Source organism: Mastomys coucha, unplaced genomic scaffold (assembly GCF_008632895.1).
Source record: "Mastomys coucha isolate ucsf_1 unplaced genomic scaffold, UCSF_Mcou_1 pScaffold12, whole genome shotgun sequence".
Taxonomy (NCBI): Eukaryota; Metazoa; Chordata; class Mammalia; order Rodentia; family Muridae; genus Mastomys; species Mastomys coucha.
Window position 1 is genome coordinate 31,953,098 of NW_022196894.1, and position 17,487 is coordinate 31,970,584.

Here is a 17,487-nt window from a genome sequence, read left to right on the forward strand (position 1 = left end):
TTTTTTTTGAGAAAGGGCTCTTCATTGAATACCTGGGACTCAACAATTGGCTAAACTGGCTATACTCTGAGCCATGGGAATTTACCTGTCTCTCCACCTCCCCTGTTTTGCTCAGTGTTGAGATTACAGAAGCATGAAGTGTCTACTGTGCCCTGGGATCCAAACTCAGGTCCACTTGCCTCTGTGGCAAGTATTTTACCCACTGAGGGATCTCTTTAAGCCTCCACAAAGAACTTTCCAAACTTAAAAATGTTACATAAGAAAGGAACTTGAGACTGGACCACGAAAGCAATAGATCCATAAGTCCTGTAGTTCTTGTCTTGTACTAAGGTCAAATGTCACAGTTTGCTGGATACAGGACCTGGGATAAAGTCAGTAGGACAGGAAGCTGAATCATGGCAAATGAGAACTGGGAGGAATTTGTAAACTGAGTCTATATGGTGGAGTAGATGACAGAAAAGACTAAGATCTAATGAAGGACATCCCAGCCAGGCTGCACATTGGCAGAACTGGACATGAAATTCAGGGAGCAGGTTTTCCTAAAAGTAAAATCTACCACAGCCCACCCTGAGGCTCAAGCAGACAAGCTGCGGATGGGAAAGGGGAAGGACGGGAAATGGGTGGGAATTGTTCCTGTTTCCCTAGATCCTTAGGTAGATGCCAACTCACTCCAAGGCTTTTGCATTGGATGTACTGGAGGCTTCAGAAAAACCTGGCTTAATGTTATGAACATCACACCTGAAAATAAACATATGCAAATTCTCTAGTTCCTTGAACTACTGAAACCAATCAGGCATAAGCTTTAATTAATTTAGCAGAGAGGGAGAAAAGGCTTAATTTTGATAATAGTCCTTAATTTCCAGTACAATTGTTCACCTTTACTCAACATACAGTTCATTAAACAAATATTTTATGACTTGAACATTCCTCAGCTATGTCCTGCTCTGGATTTGTCACAAGTCCCCACCCTTCTCCTAGCTCAAGTGTGATCTGACTGACCCTGATCTGTTGTAGACTCAGGATTGAATGCAGAGATGCTTCTCTGCAGAGCAGAGCACAGGCTACATCCTCCCTAAAACCCATAGAATCATCTCCCTTTAAGTCTCACAGGCTCTGCCAGACTGAATAGCTAGCTATGGTAGGTGGAGGGGAACAGCCAGTCTTAGTAGAAAGGGCTGAGGAGGCCAACCAAACCTCTTTCAACAAAGCTCCTATCTAGAACAGGATGTTGTGGGGGTGGGGAGCCCATCTGCTTGGGGATATTTTCACCCACTCAGCCCTCCTGGTTAAGATGGATGCCAAGCATAGCCAACTTCCAGTCACTGAGCAGCCCTGAGACTGCCAGCTCCTGGCCTTTTTTTCTGTTACCGTGGGTATTTGCATCCTGGGACAGAAGTTGGCTCTCCAAAGGTCATGTCAGCACATATATATCCATTTGGAGACAAGTCCGGAAGGATGAAGGGCAAGGATCTGAGTTGCTCTGCCCAGCCTCTCTTCTAGTTACTCTGTATCTCTGTATCTCAAAGCTCTCATCACAGCTGGATGGTCAGCTGGAGAGAGCATCATCAGGACAGCTGCTGGGCTAAACTAACCCTTGAGCGCAGATGAAACGCTCAACCATAGGAAAGGGATCCTTGTTCCTGTGTTCCCTACGCTTCCATTCCTGAGCAGGGCCTGAAAAGATACAGCTGGTATGTCAGAACACCGCATCTGGGATTGCAGGGAACACAGTCTACCTGGAGAGTCTGTTAGCACGTAGTCTCAGACTCACATTCATGAACACCCAGACTCGAGCCTGAGCATTGCCGTTCTGAAGAGTTCCCAGTAAGCGAGTAGGCCTTCTGAGGCTGCTTAGTGTGTGGGCTGCACACTTAGAATGACCCGTGTCTCACAGACAACTGCATCCTGTGTGTGACGCATAGATGGATCATGGAACAACTTTGCTGACGAAAGTGAACGGAACTCACTGGGTTCTCCCCTCTTGGGTCTGAAGTAACATTCATTTGAATGGCACAGGGTGACCTCCAGAATAAACACAGTATTGTAAAGTTCAGTAGGACTTTCCTCACCCCCGGACAATTCCGTTTTCATGTTCACCATCACCAGGTGCATGGTCCAACCATGCCTTAAAGAGATGAGAGTCTCAGCCCAGCTACTTCAAACTTTCGAGCAAGACCTTGCCAACAAGCCATGGGTAGGGGTGGCTAGGTGAGAGAAGAATGGGTTCTAGCATTGCACACGTCTAAGAAAGGGTGTGTGCTTTCTCTTCTTCTGGACCAGCACTCTTCCTGGGTTGCTCTGTCTCTCTCTAGTTCCAGAAAATATTGCCTTAGAGAGCGGCAGTAAAGAAACCACACATTTATTGAAAACACAGCAAATAAATCTTGAACAGAAGAAAGTAATAAAGTGCCATGTTTTCCTAGGAAGTTATAAAATTACACCATCTCCCATAAACTTTTATCAGCACTACTTAAACTCATATACAGGCCAGTGATTAAAAGCAAGAACAAAACTCGCAGATCCTGGGAAGTGTAAGCCAGAGATCAGGAACCCACCTGTGAATAGCAGGAGGAGCAAAGCACCATAACACGGGTAGGAGCACGGCATGGGAGCTCACTGCCCTCAGTAGCTCTGGGAACCTCAGACTGCTCTCAGTCTGCTTCCAAACTATCACTTTTGAAAGCCTGCACTAGCTTCCATCACTGGTTCTCATTCCTCAGGACCCATAGACTCTGGCTCCAGTCTCATCTTTCCCACAGCCTAAGCTAGACGACCACAAGTTATTTCGGCTCTGACGATTTTGCTACTCCTTTAAAACAAAGAAAGGTGAACCTTTCTACTCTTTGTATCTGTAGGGATGAACTGAATGGTGTGGAAGCTGGGGCACACTGGGCCTTTGCTTCCATCATCTCTCTTGCCAGGAGAATGAGAAGCCGCTTACCTGAGGCTTGCACTTCCATGATATATTGGTGCAGGTCCTGGCCCTGCTGGATGACCTCAAACGTCATGTTGTTCATGGCAAGCTTCCGTTCTGTGTGGCGCTGTAGCCGCTGCTCTGCCAGGGTCAGATCCTCTGTGTTGAAGTCATTCATCTGCCGGAGCAAGTCCTCGTTCCAAGCATCCAGCTCTGCGGTGACCTGTGAAAAGCACCACCATCAGCCGGGGCTTGCTGGGTGCACAGGGCGATGCTAGATTACAGCTCCTGGCTGTAACCTTATCAACTAACCCACCCCTCGCTGTCCTCTTTGACCCTTAAACTATAACCACATATACACAGGTTTTAAACCATTTTTTTATAGCAATTTCAATGTCTATAGCAACAGCAAATGAAAGGCTAATAAAGTTTATAAAGCTTTGGCATATTCATCTCATTGTGACTCTCACAATGACCTATGCAGGCAGGCAGTATGCAGATCTCCAGGTCGGCCTCACTCAGGCAGATGGACTACTGTGGCTGAAGTTTGCCTTGATAGTGAGGGATACAGTTGCTCAGTTTTCCTATCTGCAAAGACTTCATCTATCACTTTACAACTGTTACTGTAAAAATACTTCATAACTGAAGGAACTAAGAGCTAAGTAATTAGTTTACTTCAGAAGCCAAAATTGGAAGCCAGAGAAGCCTGGAGAATGACTCAGGCTTCATCATCAGTTAAAGAGCTAGTGGACACTAAAGCCAGGACTTCCCGTCTGGTTCCTGTGTTCCACTGTGCTAGATGCTCTCTTCATTACAAGGGGCTATACCTGAAAAGAGTGACCAAACTATGTGTTCATGTGTACTGGTCCTCTAGAGCAGTAGTTCTCAACCTGTGGATCTCAATCCCCTTTGGGGTAGGGGTTCAATGACTCTTTCATAGGGGGTTACTTAAGACCCATTAGAAAACACAGATATTTACATTAAGATTCATAGCAGTAGCAAAATTACAGTTATAAAGTAGTGACGACAATAATTTTACTTGGGGCTATTTTTAAAAGATTTATTTATTTATTTATATGTACAGTGTTCTGCCTGCATATATGCCTACATGACAGAAGAGGGTGCCAGACCTCATTAGGTTTTGAGTCACTATGTGGTTGCTGGGAATTGAACTCTGCAGTTTCTGGAAGAGCAGTCAGTGCTCTCAACCTCTGAGCTATCTCTTTAGCCCCCATTTGGGGATAATTTTATGGTTGGGGGGGGTCACCACAACATGATACTGTATTAAAGGGCAGAAGTATTAGGGAGGTTGAGAGCCACTGATCTTGAAAATGAAGTAGATTATAATCTACAGAAAGCAGTAGTGATGTAATGAAACATGGAACACGGAACAAATAAAAGCACTGGGCTGGTGGGGATTAGCTACTTCATTTTCTGCACCCAGCTCAAGTGATTCCACCCAATTTGCCTACTGTCTTCTGCTAATTAAGGCCAAGCCCTCTCCCTCTTTACATTCTCTACAGTGAACCACAGAGAAGGAACTCCAAAGCACAGAATTACATTATACCCTGAATCAAAGTTTCTGTTATGTTTTCTTATGTCTTACCCAGAGCCAGTGAAGGCAACAATTTGTGTGTGGTCACCTTTCTGAGTGGAAATGGAAATCTCTCTGGCTCATACATTTGCAGCATGATCCAGCAGTCTAAGCACATACCCCAGAGCCCCAGCTTAGTGGTTTTCACTACCCTGGGTCTATCCCAGCTGACAGATAGCATCCTCTTTCTAGTGACCAGATGCAAGTTATTCTAAAGTCATCAGAGGACTCCAGGAAGTAGGAGCCAGCCAGAGGCAAAAGAAATGCCCTTGTATCCAAGCTATGGGTGTGCAGACTGGGTTGGGAGAGCAAAGCAGTCCTTTATCGGGGCTGCTTGTCTAGGTCACAGGATTCTACTTGGTCGTCTAAGGCGAAGATCTTTCTTCCAGCAAAACAGAAACAGATAAAAGCACAGTAGCTGTCTTTGAAGTGGAGACTCTGAACTGTAGAGTTCCTCCCTCACTGCTCAGAGTTCCCTACCTCACATGCCCCAGATCTTTTCAGGTCAACTCCAGGAACTGCTGAGCTCAGCAGGGAAACCCAGTATCTACTCATTGTGGAGGAGACCTGGGAACCAGCAGGTTTCCTGCTAACACATTTCCTTTGGATCCTTATTTTGGAGGGCCCTTTACTTCCCATCACCAGATAGGGGTTAAACGGAAAATAAGACATACCTCATTTTATAAGGGAATTTATAGAAGGAACATGCTGTTATAAAAGAGGCATGTAAGTAGGCTTTTTCTTTCTATAATTTTAGAAATTAGAATATGATTTACATGTAATGCACGTATTTTGAGCACTTAGTTCTGAGAGTTTTGACAGTTTCGTACATTTGGGTGTATAGACATCACCCAAAACAAAATACACACCCGTCACCTCAGGGACCTCATTTGTGATCATTTCCAGTCAGTCCTGCCCTCCTTGCAGACACTTTCAGATTTCCATCAGGTATAGGTCTGCCCAGTTTTGGATTTTCTATGACTGAAATCAGAGTATTATGTGCTCCACTGTCTGGCCTTGTGTTTAGCACGCTACCTTATAGGCATTGCTGCTGTATGTCAGCAGTTCAGTCCTCGATGTAGAAGAATGGAATCCATTGTCCAGATGGCTCACAACTTACTTATCCTCTCTCCTGCTGACCAGTGTGTGGCTACAGTGAATAAGGCTGATGTGAGGATACTTCGACCACTTTGTGTGGGCACAGCTTCTCACTACCGTTGAGTAGAACAGGTTCAGGTTTCTAAGCTGCCGGCAGAGTTCTTCAAGGGGATTATAACGTGTGATGGTCCTAGTTACAATGTATGGATGCTCCAGTTGCTCTACCCTCTCACCATCTTCTGTCATTAGTGTCTCGTGGTGATTGATGCAGATAATATATTTTTTTTCTGTCAGTGTTTGGTTTTTGAGACAGAATGTTGCTATGTAGCCAAGGCTGACCTTAAACTCGAAATCATCCACCTCCAACTAACTGCTGGGGTTACAAGAGTATGCTACCATATCCAGCTGATGACTTTTCTTCTGATTATGTATTTGTAAGTGTCCTTAATAGGTCTGGATATAAATTATTTTTGAGATAATCTACTGAACTAGTCAGAACCTGACTTCAGGTCTACTCCTTGCGGGATCATACAGGAAATTAGAACAAAACTAAAACCATAGCATGAAAAGGGCGGGGGGGGGCCTTTTACTTCAGTTTAGCTTTGCTTCTATAAAATTGATTCCACAGTGCTTCTTTTTCTCACAGGAAGACTCCAGATAGGGTCTAAGACCAGGAATCTTTGACATGGAAAGTTTTCTACCAGCCGGTGGTCCCCAAAAGAAGGCTTCGGGTTGGAGGGAGAGATTCAGAGGTCTGAAACCAAAGGTAAAGTACGTGTGGTCACCTGTGTGAAGTGTCTCTACCCTCTTGCCTCCTCTCCGCTCAGCCCTTACCATCCTTTTTGATTGACAAAGGTAAGATGAAGCTCAAGTCTACTGTGTGGCCTGAAGAACAGGGGTTTCCAGAACCGGTTGTTGAACATCTGACTCCCTAGGCTAACTCCAGGGCGCACACTCTGCAGTTGGCATCCGATTCACTCCCTTTCCTAGTTTCCTAAAGCATGGTCAGCCAGAGCCATCAGTTAGTGTGACTTATATGTACTCAATGTTTTCTGGAGATGAAATTAGTCTCTGGAGCATCCTCTCACTAGGGTTTTTCCCACAACAGGGTCTCATTTTTGTTCCCCTTCTTTTTTTAATGGCTTCTAATCCCACCCCCCCCCCCACCTTACCGCTATTGAGCAAGGCTGGCTTTCCAGCTGTACCTTACGCTTTTCCATGGAGAATCAGCTGGTTTCAGGCTGATTCGGAGAGTGAGCTCAGCTTCACTACCACCTGCTGGGTACCGTGGCAGACCTCATTTGCCTCTACCACAAATCAGCTCTATCAGCTTCATGATGTGCCAGGCCAGGGGCTATTCTCTGGCTCATCCCAAAACATGGGGTTGGGGTTGGGGTTGGGGTGAGAGTATGAGTGTGTCTGCTCTCACAGAGACAAGACTCTGAGAACTAGAGCCTGCACTGGAAATGAACTCAGTGATTTAACTGTGTTTGAAGAGAGTTTGGTCAAGCTTGAAGCAGAGCCTGAACCAAATGCGAGAGGAAATAGAGGAAATAGAAGGTTCCCAAGAGCGCTCAGCTTTCTGTTGGCCTACTTTGATTTTTTTTTTTCTTCCACTCAATTAGCTCCTCATCAACTCTGACTGCTCAGGGACCCAAGTGGCTCTAGGGCCTCTGTCTTGCCCACTCTCCTGATTTAGAGTTTTAGATCAGGATGGTTAAGCCCAGTGTGTGGCTAAAGAATGAGGTCTTTTTCAAGGGGCCCGAAGAACAATGACCTCTTTGAAAAATATTTTGGAAAGAATATTGTTCTAACAATTGTCTGTTCTAAAGACACCAGAAAGGAAATTAGATAAATAGCTAAAACTTTATTTATTAGAGAAGATTAAAAGTTAAGAAAAGAAGCCCGCCGGGCAGTGGTGGCACATGCCTTTTAATCCCAGCACTTCGGAGGCAGAGGCAGGTAGATTTCTGAGTTTGAGGCCAGCATGATCTACAGAGTGAGTTCCAGGATAGCCAGGGATACACAGAGAAACCATGTCTCAAAAAAACCAAAAAAAAAAAAAAAAAAAAAAAAAAAAAAGGAAGCCCAAGAATTTCCTACCAGAATAGATTGATTCACCAAAATCAACTGATGTATAGAAGTTGTAATCATCTCAGACAGCCCTCTTCGTGGGCTCCTCCCATTTCTAGTCCTCCTAGATATTTAGGTCTAGAGAATTTGTTAGGTCAAGTATTTTATTCTGTCCCTTCTAGATAAAAATTAGTCTTCCTCTTTTCTTCTCCTTCCCTTTTTTACTCCTTTTCTTTAAAAATAATCATAAATCAGTGTAGTGGCTTGAATGAGAATGGCCCCCATAAACTCCTGTACTTGAATGCTTGGTTCCCAGTGTGAGGAACTGTCTGGGAAGGATAGAGAGGTGTGGCCTTGTTGAAAAGGCCTGTCACTGAGGGAGTGCTCTGAGGTTTCAAAACACCCAGGCCATTCCTAGTTCTCTCTCTCTCTCTGCCTTGTGCTTATGGATCAGGATGCATATCCATTCTCATAAGCTGTAGCACTGGGAAAACAAGAAAAAGAAAGAAAGAATGCAAAGGAAGAAAGAAAGAAAGAAACAGAGAAAGAAAGGAAGGAAGGAAGGAAGAAAGTCCTGAAAAAAAATGGATGGAACCTATCATTTAAGTTAGAAAAAGGTAGTTTACCAGAAGCACTTACCTGAAGGGAGAGCAATAACAACACAAGGCCAGACAAGTCAGGGCATGATGTCACTGGAAAGGCCCTGCCTTGATGTTCGGGAGAGTTCAGAGTCTTAGACAGGACACACTCTCAGTGTGGGCAAGTGAACAGGGCACAGCCAACTACAGCCAAGTACATCAGAGGACAGTGAGAAGCAGTGAGGCCCAGAGCCCATGCCCTTCTAGAATGACCTGGGAATGCATCCCACGTGGAAAAGAAATCTATGGATGTTTAGATACAGGAGATACCCACGATAGTCTACTCAAATATTTTCAGGAATTTGAAATTAAACTTTTTTTTTTTTCATTTTCTAGTTTCTCCAGGAGATAGTCAAGGGCAAAAGTATAAAAAGATCAGAGATTTTGATTCAATGAAATAATAAAATCCTGTTTTTTTTTTCCTTTCTTATCTTTGTAGTGGGTTTGACCTAATGTTTCTTATATTATGTTAATTTGGGTCCCCAAAATTGTTTGATTGAGAATCTGCATGTCTGCACCTAAGACACTGGGGGATCCTGCCCCCAGTTGGTTCTGACTGGTAAATAAAGTTGCTGGTAGCCAACGGCTGGGCAGGGCAGACAGAGACAGGATTTTTAGGATTCCTGGGCTAGGGTCAGAGAGGAAGGAAGAAGGAAGGAGAAGAGGAGATGCCATGCCTGAGAAGATACAGGACAGACAGCATAGCCTCCATGTAGGAGCTGGTGGGGGTCACCTGACTGGGTCCAGAGCAGCAAAGATGGGATATAGATTTTAATAAGTAATAACTTGGGGATATTGGAGGGAAGTAGATTAGCCATGTGGAGGTTAGGAAATGGTCCAGGTATTGAGCTGTCTAAGGCTTATCAAAATATAAAAGCTGTGTGTGTGTGTGTGTGTGTGTGTGTGTGTGTGTGTGTGTATTTTATTTGGGAACCCAGAACATTGGGTCAGGTAGCAAGGAATGCACCGCTGTCGCCGCCATTGCCATCACCACCACCACCACTGGGATCAATTTGAGTATGTAATTAGATACTGCTACATATCTTTAACCCTTTTTGGGGGATGGGAGGGGCTCTGGAGATATTCTAGTAGAGATTGGAAGACACCCTCTAGGGATACAAAATCTAGATACCAACTGACTTTCTCATTGGATGTAATCTCATGAAAAAAGGAGAAAATGTTGGTTGCAGCTCAGCTGGGCCAGGCATTGACTAGTCTGTGCTCCTTATGTTGTGTGCTGTGCCTTCCTGTCATAGACTCAGTATGCTGATGACTGTGTCTAGGCGCTTCTCCCAGCCTGTGCCCTAACATGGCAGAGATCCTTGTACCCTAAGCATGCAGGTGTCTGATAAATGTTCACGGTGCTGAATTTCTATGCAGTAGAATAGCCAAGTGAGCAATCACTTTCTAACCTAAGACACTAACATCTATATACGCTGTCAGCTGAGACGTCAAGAGCACCAGTAGGGCACAACTCGCTTTTCCTTTTCTGGGCAGAAGCTTCCTCTTATGATGACAAACCTTCCTGGCTCTGCCCGGTCCCAACTCATTCTCATACAAACCTGATAACTTAGAGTCAACTGTTCTGTTCTTTACTGGGGTTAATGTTGCATACAACTTTCAAATTGTATGAGAGATTCTGCAATTGCAGAATGAGAGATATTTTTGAAGACTGTGTATGTGGTCCATATTTTTGTAAAATTACCTACTTAGAGTCTATTTTTTGGTGTCATTTTGAGTAATCTTCTGGTGTGTGTGTGTGTGTGTGTGTGTGTGTGTGTGTGTGTGTACTTGCATGCACTCACCTCAAGGAACACACCAAGTTAATCACTGATTAGAAGGAAAGTCTCCCTCTATATGTATCCATACATGTTATCTGCACATATTTTATAAGGACTGATAAAAAAAATCTGTGACATTTCCCTAGAGTCTCACTAAGGCAGGTGGCCTTGTGTGGTACGGAGTGGGAGGGGGCTCCCTAGAGATGGCAGCAGCCACAGTCAATCCTGAGGCTGAGGCCCACCTGTTCATTGTTGTCAGCATATTTCAAGTTATTGCCCTATTCATGTCCCCATTAAATGGATTTATCTATTATCTAGTTTCAACTAAACCAACCTTGGACAGAGACATGTGGCTTATCAGGCTTATATTTGCTTTCTGCAAAGAAAATGCTGTTTGGAGAGAATTCAAATCTTGAAAGTAAAAAATTGCTGATGGCTAAACAGCAATTTTTATTACATTATGGACTAAAGAGACAGTGGCAATCAAACCAAATCTGTTAAACAAGCAAAAAATAATTGGAAATCATTAGAAGACTATTTGAAATCTAAAATCTCAATACCTCATGGAAAAGTTAAGCCACACCCAAAGGTTACTGTGGAGTGTTGGGATTGCTAGACAGTGACAGAACATTTTTATAATTAGAAACTATTAAGCATGCACATGTAGGGGGCTATATATTCAAAAATATTTTATTGAAAATGTGAATAATCAAAAAAATTAGAGACCACTGGCTTATCCCTACTTCTAAAAGTATTTTATATTAATTTCTGATTATCCTAATTGTAGGAAATTTAGAAATGTAGGAAAACATCAAAGATAAAATAGTTACCCAAGTTGTTGCCACTCTGAAATATGTTACTATCACTTGTCTTCTGATCTCTTCTGTCATGATGAATTCATATGAATGCCTTTCCCAGAGGAAGGCTGAGCCTACGGGAGAACTTTATAGGACATCATGTTGCACTCCGAGCCTTTGTCTACCATCCAAGACAGGAAGCTGAGGAAGGTATGGTAGGAATGTAGCCATATCCTGGTACTGAACTTAAAATATCTGGGATGTTCCACTTCCATGGTGGGTGCATTAGGATCTCATTCCAGGTAATAATGTGAGGGCATACATGCCCTCATTATCATGTAGAAAGAGACGGGAGAGTGATTTGTGCTTTCCTAATGTTTAAATTTATTAGCTCATCTCAGCCATGAGTGAGATGACTGAAGAGCCATGTTTACACCCCCCAGAAGTCAGGGTGGTGGGCCTGTTCACTTCCAGACATCCCTAGAAACTTATACTGTGTCCACCAAATGTCTTCCTTTAGGAACAGAACCAGAGCTGCAGGTCCCCCATAGGCACGGTCCTGCCTTATGTCAGCTCTGACGTGGCTCTTTTCACAGAAACCACCTTCAGTTTCACACTGAAACTTCTCCAGGAGTGTGTTCTTCATCCCCACATTGAGGCATAGCTGGTATTTGAAACAACTTCATTACCCTTAAAAATAACTTCTGACAATCTGACTGGAGGGAGGCAGAACTCCCCCTAGGTCTGGCAGGATTTCCATTTCTATCTAGGACTAGAAGGCAGCACTATCTCCTCCCAGATAGGGACAAGACCCTATCTGAATATCATATTCTGTATCAACAGATACAGAATCAAGCCACTACATTTATCTCTTTCATTTTATCAGGTCCTCACACCATTTCCCCACTGCATACCAAGCACTCTAAGGCACTGTCCAGTACTTGGGGAGGGGATCTTGTATGTAGAACAACTCAAGAATATAGATTCTGTAAATGAAAAAAAAAACCTTTTATCAACAGTAAATAAGTTCTACCTTTAATGTAGTTGACTTGTACTTGTATCTCTTTAAAAGGCTATTTTCTACATATGCCTTGGATTGCCTTTCAGACATGAAATTGGACTTCCCAGAACCACTATAGGCAAACAGACTCTGCAAATACCTGCTAGATATAACAGTGTGAAGCTGATGTCCAAATAAAGCCAACTAACCCAATTTGGGACTAAGCCAGCACCTCTGTCCTCTAATCCGTAGCTTTCTAGTCAATAAATCTTGAGCATCTGACCCTCAGGTGGTTTCACTCTCCTCAAACATTTCTTGGTGTAGAAAGAGGAAAATGAAGTACACAACGGTCTTGTCAGAAGAACTTCATGACTGCAGGGCATGGTGGCACAAGCCTGTGATCCCTGTGCACTGCCCTGTCTCAGGGAAATAAACAAAACAAAAGCAAAACAAAATCCAACCCAACAAAAATAGGGCTGGTAGGATGGCTCAGTGCTTAAAGACTTGTTCTTACAGAGCCCTCAGGTTTGTTTCTCAGCGCCCACTTGGCGGCTCAGTGTTCACACCCTCTCCTTGTGGAATGTCCTCATCCCCAGAAGGATGCCGCAGAGCTCAGGGGGAACTCTACATTGGTTAAATGCAACCTCTTCATCTTCACTCCTGACCCCTTCCTCTTTCCCTTCATCTTGTGAGGCTGGGGCTGTCAGGTTCACACAGTACTCTGCATTGCTGGCAACACATTTTTTTCCCCACATGTATTTTAAGTGTTCTTTCAAATATGCTTTGCTGCTACATGCCACTTGAAATCCTTTTGCGTGCCGATGTGAAATCCACGAAAAGTGTAAGAAAAGCCACATAGTCACAGAAACCAGGAGGAAAGGTTGGTATGGGTGGTGGTGCTGGTGCTGGTGGTGGTGCTGGTGCTGGTGGTGGTGGTGATGCTGGTGGTGTTGGTGCTGGTGCTGGTGGTGGTGGTGGTGCTGGTGCTGGTGGTGGTGTGTATATGTGTTGATAAGGATGTTTTAAATACTAGTCAAGTTTTCAGCAACTAAGTTACATCCATAGCCTACATTTTAGAACACAAAGTCTTGAAATAAGCATGATAAGGACCCCGTGGAGACAGGTGCAGAGAGCTGTGTTCACAGGAGAGTATGGGGTAGGAAGATGATAACTTTCAGTGCTAGTTTAGTTTTTTTACTTTTTAGATTCTGAACATAAACTTTTGTTCCAGGACTGAAGAAAAAAAGGCAGCTATTGCCTGGACATTTCTCTCATCCTGAGTTGACTTGTAACTGGGATGATGAAATTTCCAACATTTAAAAGTAAAAATCATCCTTTTACACCTAGTTTAATGAAAGCTCCCACAAATCTAGCCTGGAAGGTCCCCATAAGCTCCGACGTTCCAACTTGAGGGAGATCTCTAGATAGAAAATAAAGTTAAGAGGACGTGGTGGCTGGAGCTTGGCAGTGGAGCACTTGACTAGGTCGTGAGAGACGCTGGCTACCACCCCTACCACTGCAAAAAATGAAAAACAGCCGAGATGTGTTAGGCTAAGAGTAGCCTCTCTGTTGTCACAGTCAGGGGCAAAGAGAAAAGCGTGCTTTGAAGGAATCTCTAGCACCTCAGAAGAGGCTGTTCCATGTGTGCCGTTTGCTTTCCACACTCCAGAACCTCTACTGGTGACAGAAATAACAACAATGATAACTCTGTGAGGCAGTTATTACCAGTTGATACCAGAAGGGTACGTCAATGGCAACTCTGATCTTCCAGAAGAGTCCATGGTAAAGCAAGAATCTGCCTTATCTCAGACTGTTCTTTCCTTCTGAGTCATGAGGTCGCTGATCACTGAGCCCTTCTCCAGACTGACTGACCCTCGTCCCCTCACCCCCACACACTGCTGAGGTGCTAGGAGCACAGGGCTTCACTCATACTAGGCAAGGGTTCTACAACCAAGCCAGATTCCCAAGACCCCTTGGGGAGACAGGTCTTTTGTCTTGTAGCTCCTGACATCATGGCTGCTGCGTGACTTCCCCGAATGCCTGGCTTGTGTGCGTCAGCTAGGGAGGGTGCCTAACTTTAACAATTCTACCCATGAAAGCCATAGAGTACTCAATAGCCAATCACACAGTCTTTTAGGAACCACACAAGAATGTAATAATGAACAGTATCCACAGACAGGAAGCAAGCAGAGAGGCTCTGCTTAGCAGTCAGGATAAAGGTGATTGACGAGCTAGATCCTAGTGCAAGGGGAATTCTGAGAGTTCTACAGTAACAGCCAGACACACAATCCCTCCCTCTGATTTCTCTATGGATGCAGCCATGGCACTGCCTGCAATGCTTCCTTCAGAACATGCACTATCCCCCTCTCCTCCTTTCCTGTCTTCTCCTCCCATTCCCACCTACCTCAATGGTGTACTGTTCAAAGATCCGTAGCTGCAGGAAGATGTCCAGCTTGATCTTCCGCTCATGAAACAGCTCCTCCATCTGCACCTGAGCATCGTCCAGCTGCTGGAGGACAGACTCAATATGGCTGATAGAACTACTGTGGGGTGTCTTGTTGTTGGATACCGCTGAGTCCCTGTGGCAGAGCGGGGGAAGGAGAGAGGGAGAGGCCTTGCTATGTTAAAAGTGACAGAGGAGTGGGGTGGCAAAGTGCTTCAGGTTAGTCATTAACCAACCAACCTGTGGAAGTGCCACTGTGACCTGACACCCTCTTCTTAGCAAGAGAGCCAGGGATGAATTCACCCTCTTTGGAATTCATACCTTTATTTCCAAAACTTTCTGCTCTCCTATCCTCGAAGGGATAGGATAAAATAAGCTAAGAGAAAGGGCATATGATGTCAGAGAAACAGAACCGTTCCATGCTCATGTGTAGTCTAAGACACAGCTTTAATACACACATGCACATACATAGCAGAACACATAGAGGTAGACAAAGGGATTTGAAAAGTAAAATCAAAACCTGTCCTATTTCTGTCTCATAGGACTGTTAAAATGACATCATGGGTACCAAAATTATTCTCCTACTTCACAACGCAATGCTTGCCCTGTGGGCTGGTCTTCTGAAACAGACTGCACACTATAGTGAGGAAAGACTAGGATATGGAGTCTATAAACATGGTTTAGGTTCCAGCTGGTGGCCCTGGGAAATCACCAGCCGGAGCCCCAGCCCCAGCCCCAGCTACCTCCTGCACGGAGTGGACTTAACCTCTCTCCCCTTTCACTCCAGACCTTGGTATAGAGTAGGCAGCTGTGTGAACTGCAATCAGGAGCATGCTATAGGAATCATGGCTAACCCTTGAGTGGCACAAGGAAGTGTCAAGGGTTTCCTCGGGCACAGTCATTCTGGGAGTGTAAGGCTGGCTGATACAAATGGGACAAAAGACGAGGAATTCAGAGAGGATGGATTTGGATTTGGGGTTTAACGAAACAGAAGAACTCATCCAGGGGGAAGGGAGGGGGCGGCTCCCGCAGTAGTCCATACAAAAGTAGTAGGGATAAGAAACACATTGACACATTGAAAAAAAAAAAGAAAGAAAGAAACACATTGCAGAGTGGAATGATTTTGGGGGTGTTGCGCCCACCAAAGAGGTTACTTATGGGAAAGCATAGACCGTCTGAAGCTTACATTCTATAGAATTTGGAATAGACAGAGCTCTAATATGTGAAATAAACAGGCATGCCTATTATCTTATGACACCTTGGTTTCCTATGAAATTTAAGAAGTCAGTAGGCAAAGGAGGAAGTGTTAGTGTTGCATTCTCTCCTAAGCAGATCCAAAAGGCCAGGTACTTTTTTTTTTTTTTTTTTTTTTTTTTTTTTTTTTTTTTTTTTTTTTTTTTTTTTTTTTTTTTTTTTTTTTTTAGTTTTGGCTTGTCTCAGAAGCAGCAGGGCCTGTGTGCATGCTGTCTGTTCCTGGAGATAATGAGAGCTCTTACCATGTCTAACAGCTTTCCCTGTGCCACTCAGAAAGCTCCCAGCCCTACCTCCTGCTCTTGGTGCATCAGGGTGGGAAATGGGCATAGTTTGTGTCTCCACTATTGTGTGACTACTCCAACTGTTAAAGAAGAGGGGTGGTTAATGATGCGCACCTAGTGTTTGTTGAATGTTTTGCCATCAGGAGGATCTGGCTGTTCTCTCAGATCACTCCCCCATACAGCATCCAGAAGAAAGATAATAATGTCTACCTTGCTGTACAGCTTCTATGCAGTGTCATAGTAGGAATCACAGAGACAATACACAAGCAGCTCAGAACTCCAAGGAGGAGTGTCAGAATACCGAACACAGAGAAGGCCTGTTTCCAAGGTATATAGAGATCCTGCCTGTGTCCACTAAGCTCCACCCACTTCCAGCTCTTTGCCATTCTCTAATGTCAGGGAGGGAAGTACAGGATCGAGTCAACCCTGTGGATAAAGGTGAGTGTCACCGTGCTCTTGGGCACATGCATAGGGTCCTTGCTACAACCCACCATGGTCATAAACACTATAGAGCAGATGCCACTCACTCATGGCCTCTGCCATCACTAAGCAGCCTTAAGCCCTTGGGCACTGCGCGAACTAGCAGTTGTGAGGATCTGGGCATCTGGGCAGGCCCAGCCCTGCAAAGAGCAAGAGCAGCTGGCCAGCTTGTGAAAAGCATTTCAAAGTTCTCTTCTGACAAAACCATCATAATATCCTACAGCTGACAGAGAGTCTAGAGCATGTGCCTTAATTATACAAAGAAGGCAGCTGAAGCTCGGACAGCCTAAGTGGTTGCCCACCAGTTAGACTTTTTGTTAGAAACAAATGACAGCAGAGCTTCCTAGGTAGACAGACCAAACTGTCATGCATTATATATTCATGAAGATGAATTGGGGGAAAAGGCAAAGAGGCTGTCTTGTTAGTATGCAATAGGAAAATTCAGTACATCTCATGTGCATGTTTAGAATAGAAATGATTAATTTCCAACAGAAAAAAAAAATACCAGGGCCTCTTAAAGGTAATTTTTCATTGTTTATTTAATTGGACAATTGGAATGGAGAAAAAAGCTTTCTCCAGTTGAAGTGATACCCTGAGGCCTCAGGGCTGGCCTGGGACTCGTTGGTGAGATTATTTCTGTCTATAGCTGGCAGAGGTCCTAGCACTTGGTGATTTGGGGGCAGGAACAAGTCCCTGGAGGCAGGCATCATTAGCACCATCAAATCCTATTTATGCAGCACCTGGGCATGGGGCTGACTGCTGAGGGCCTGCCTAAGGCTTAGTGACACTTTATCTGAGAAGCCAGTGCCCTTGACAGGGATAGGAACTAACATCGATGCCAACAGAAAACAATGAATGGTGCGGGCAATTCTAAACCAGTACATGCTTTCAGCAGATCTTTCCTGATTTACTCAGTTGTATGTGTTGACAACAGAGGACTTTCATTATCCAGATAGAAAGGGACTGTAGAAAGGTCATAATGGCACCCAAGGCAAAGCAGTGGTGCTACAGGATTCAGAGTGAGGCCCAAGATCAAATGGTGGATGTGGGCAGAGGAAGCCTTGAATGTGTGAGGGCCTGAGAGAGAGAGAAAGAGAGAGAGAGAAAGAGAGAGAGAGAGAGAGAGAGAGAGAG

The 17,487-nt window shown here is 44.4% G+C and overlaps 1 protein-coding gene across 22 annotated transcripts in view; it reads right to left on the minus strand.

The window, feature by feature from the left end:
• Kalrn (kalirin RhoGEF kinase) overlaps nt 1-17,487 on the minus strand; it is a 604,914-nt gene that overhangs the window by 276,683 nt on the left and 310,744 nt on the right. For all 22 annotated transcript variants that reach the window (XM_031363740.1, XM_031363737.1, XM_031363736.1 and 19 more), the window contains exons 13-14: nt 14,300-14,474; nt 2,942-3,137 (exon numbers count right to left, since the gene is read on the minus strand). In XM_031363740.1, coding sequence (XP_031219600.1) covers nt 2,942-3,137; nt 14,300-14,474 — 371 coding nt within the window. The remainder of the gene's footprint in view (nt 1-2,941; nt 3,138-14,299; nt 14,475-17,487) is intronic.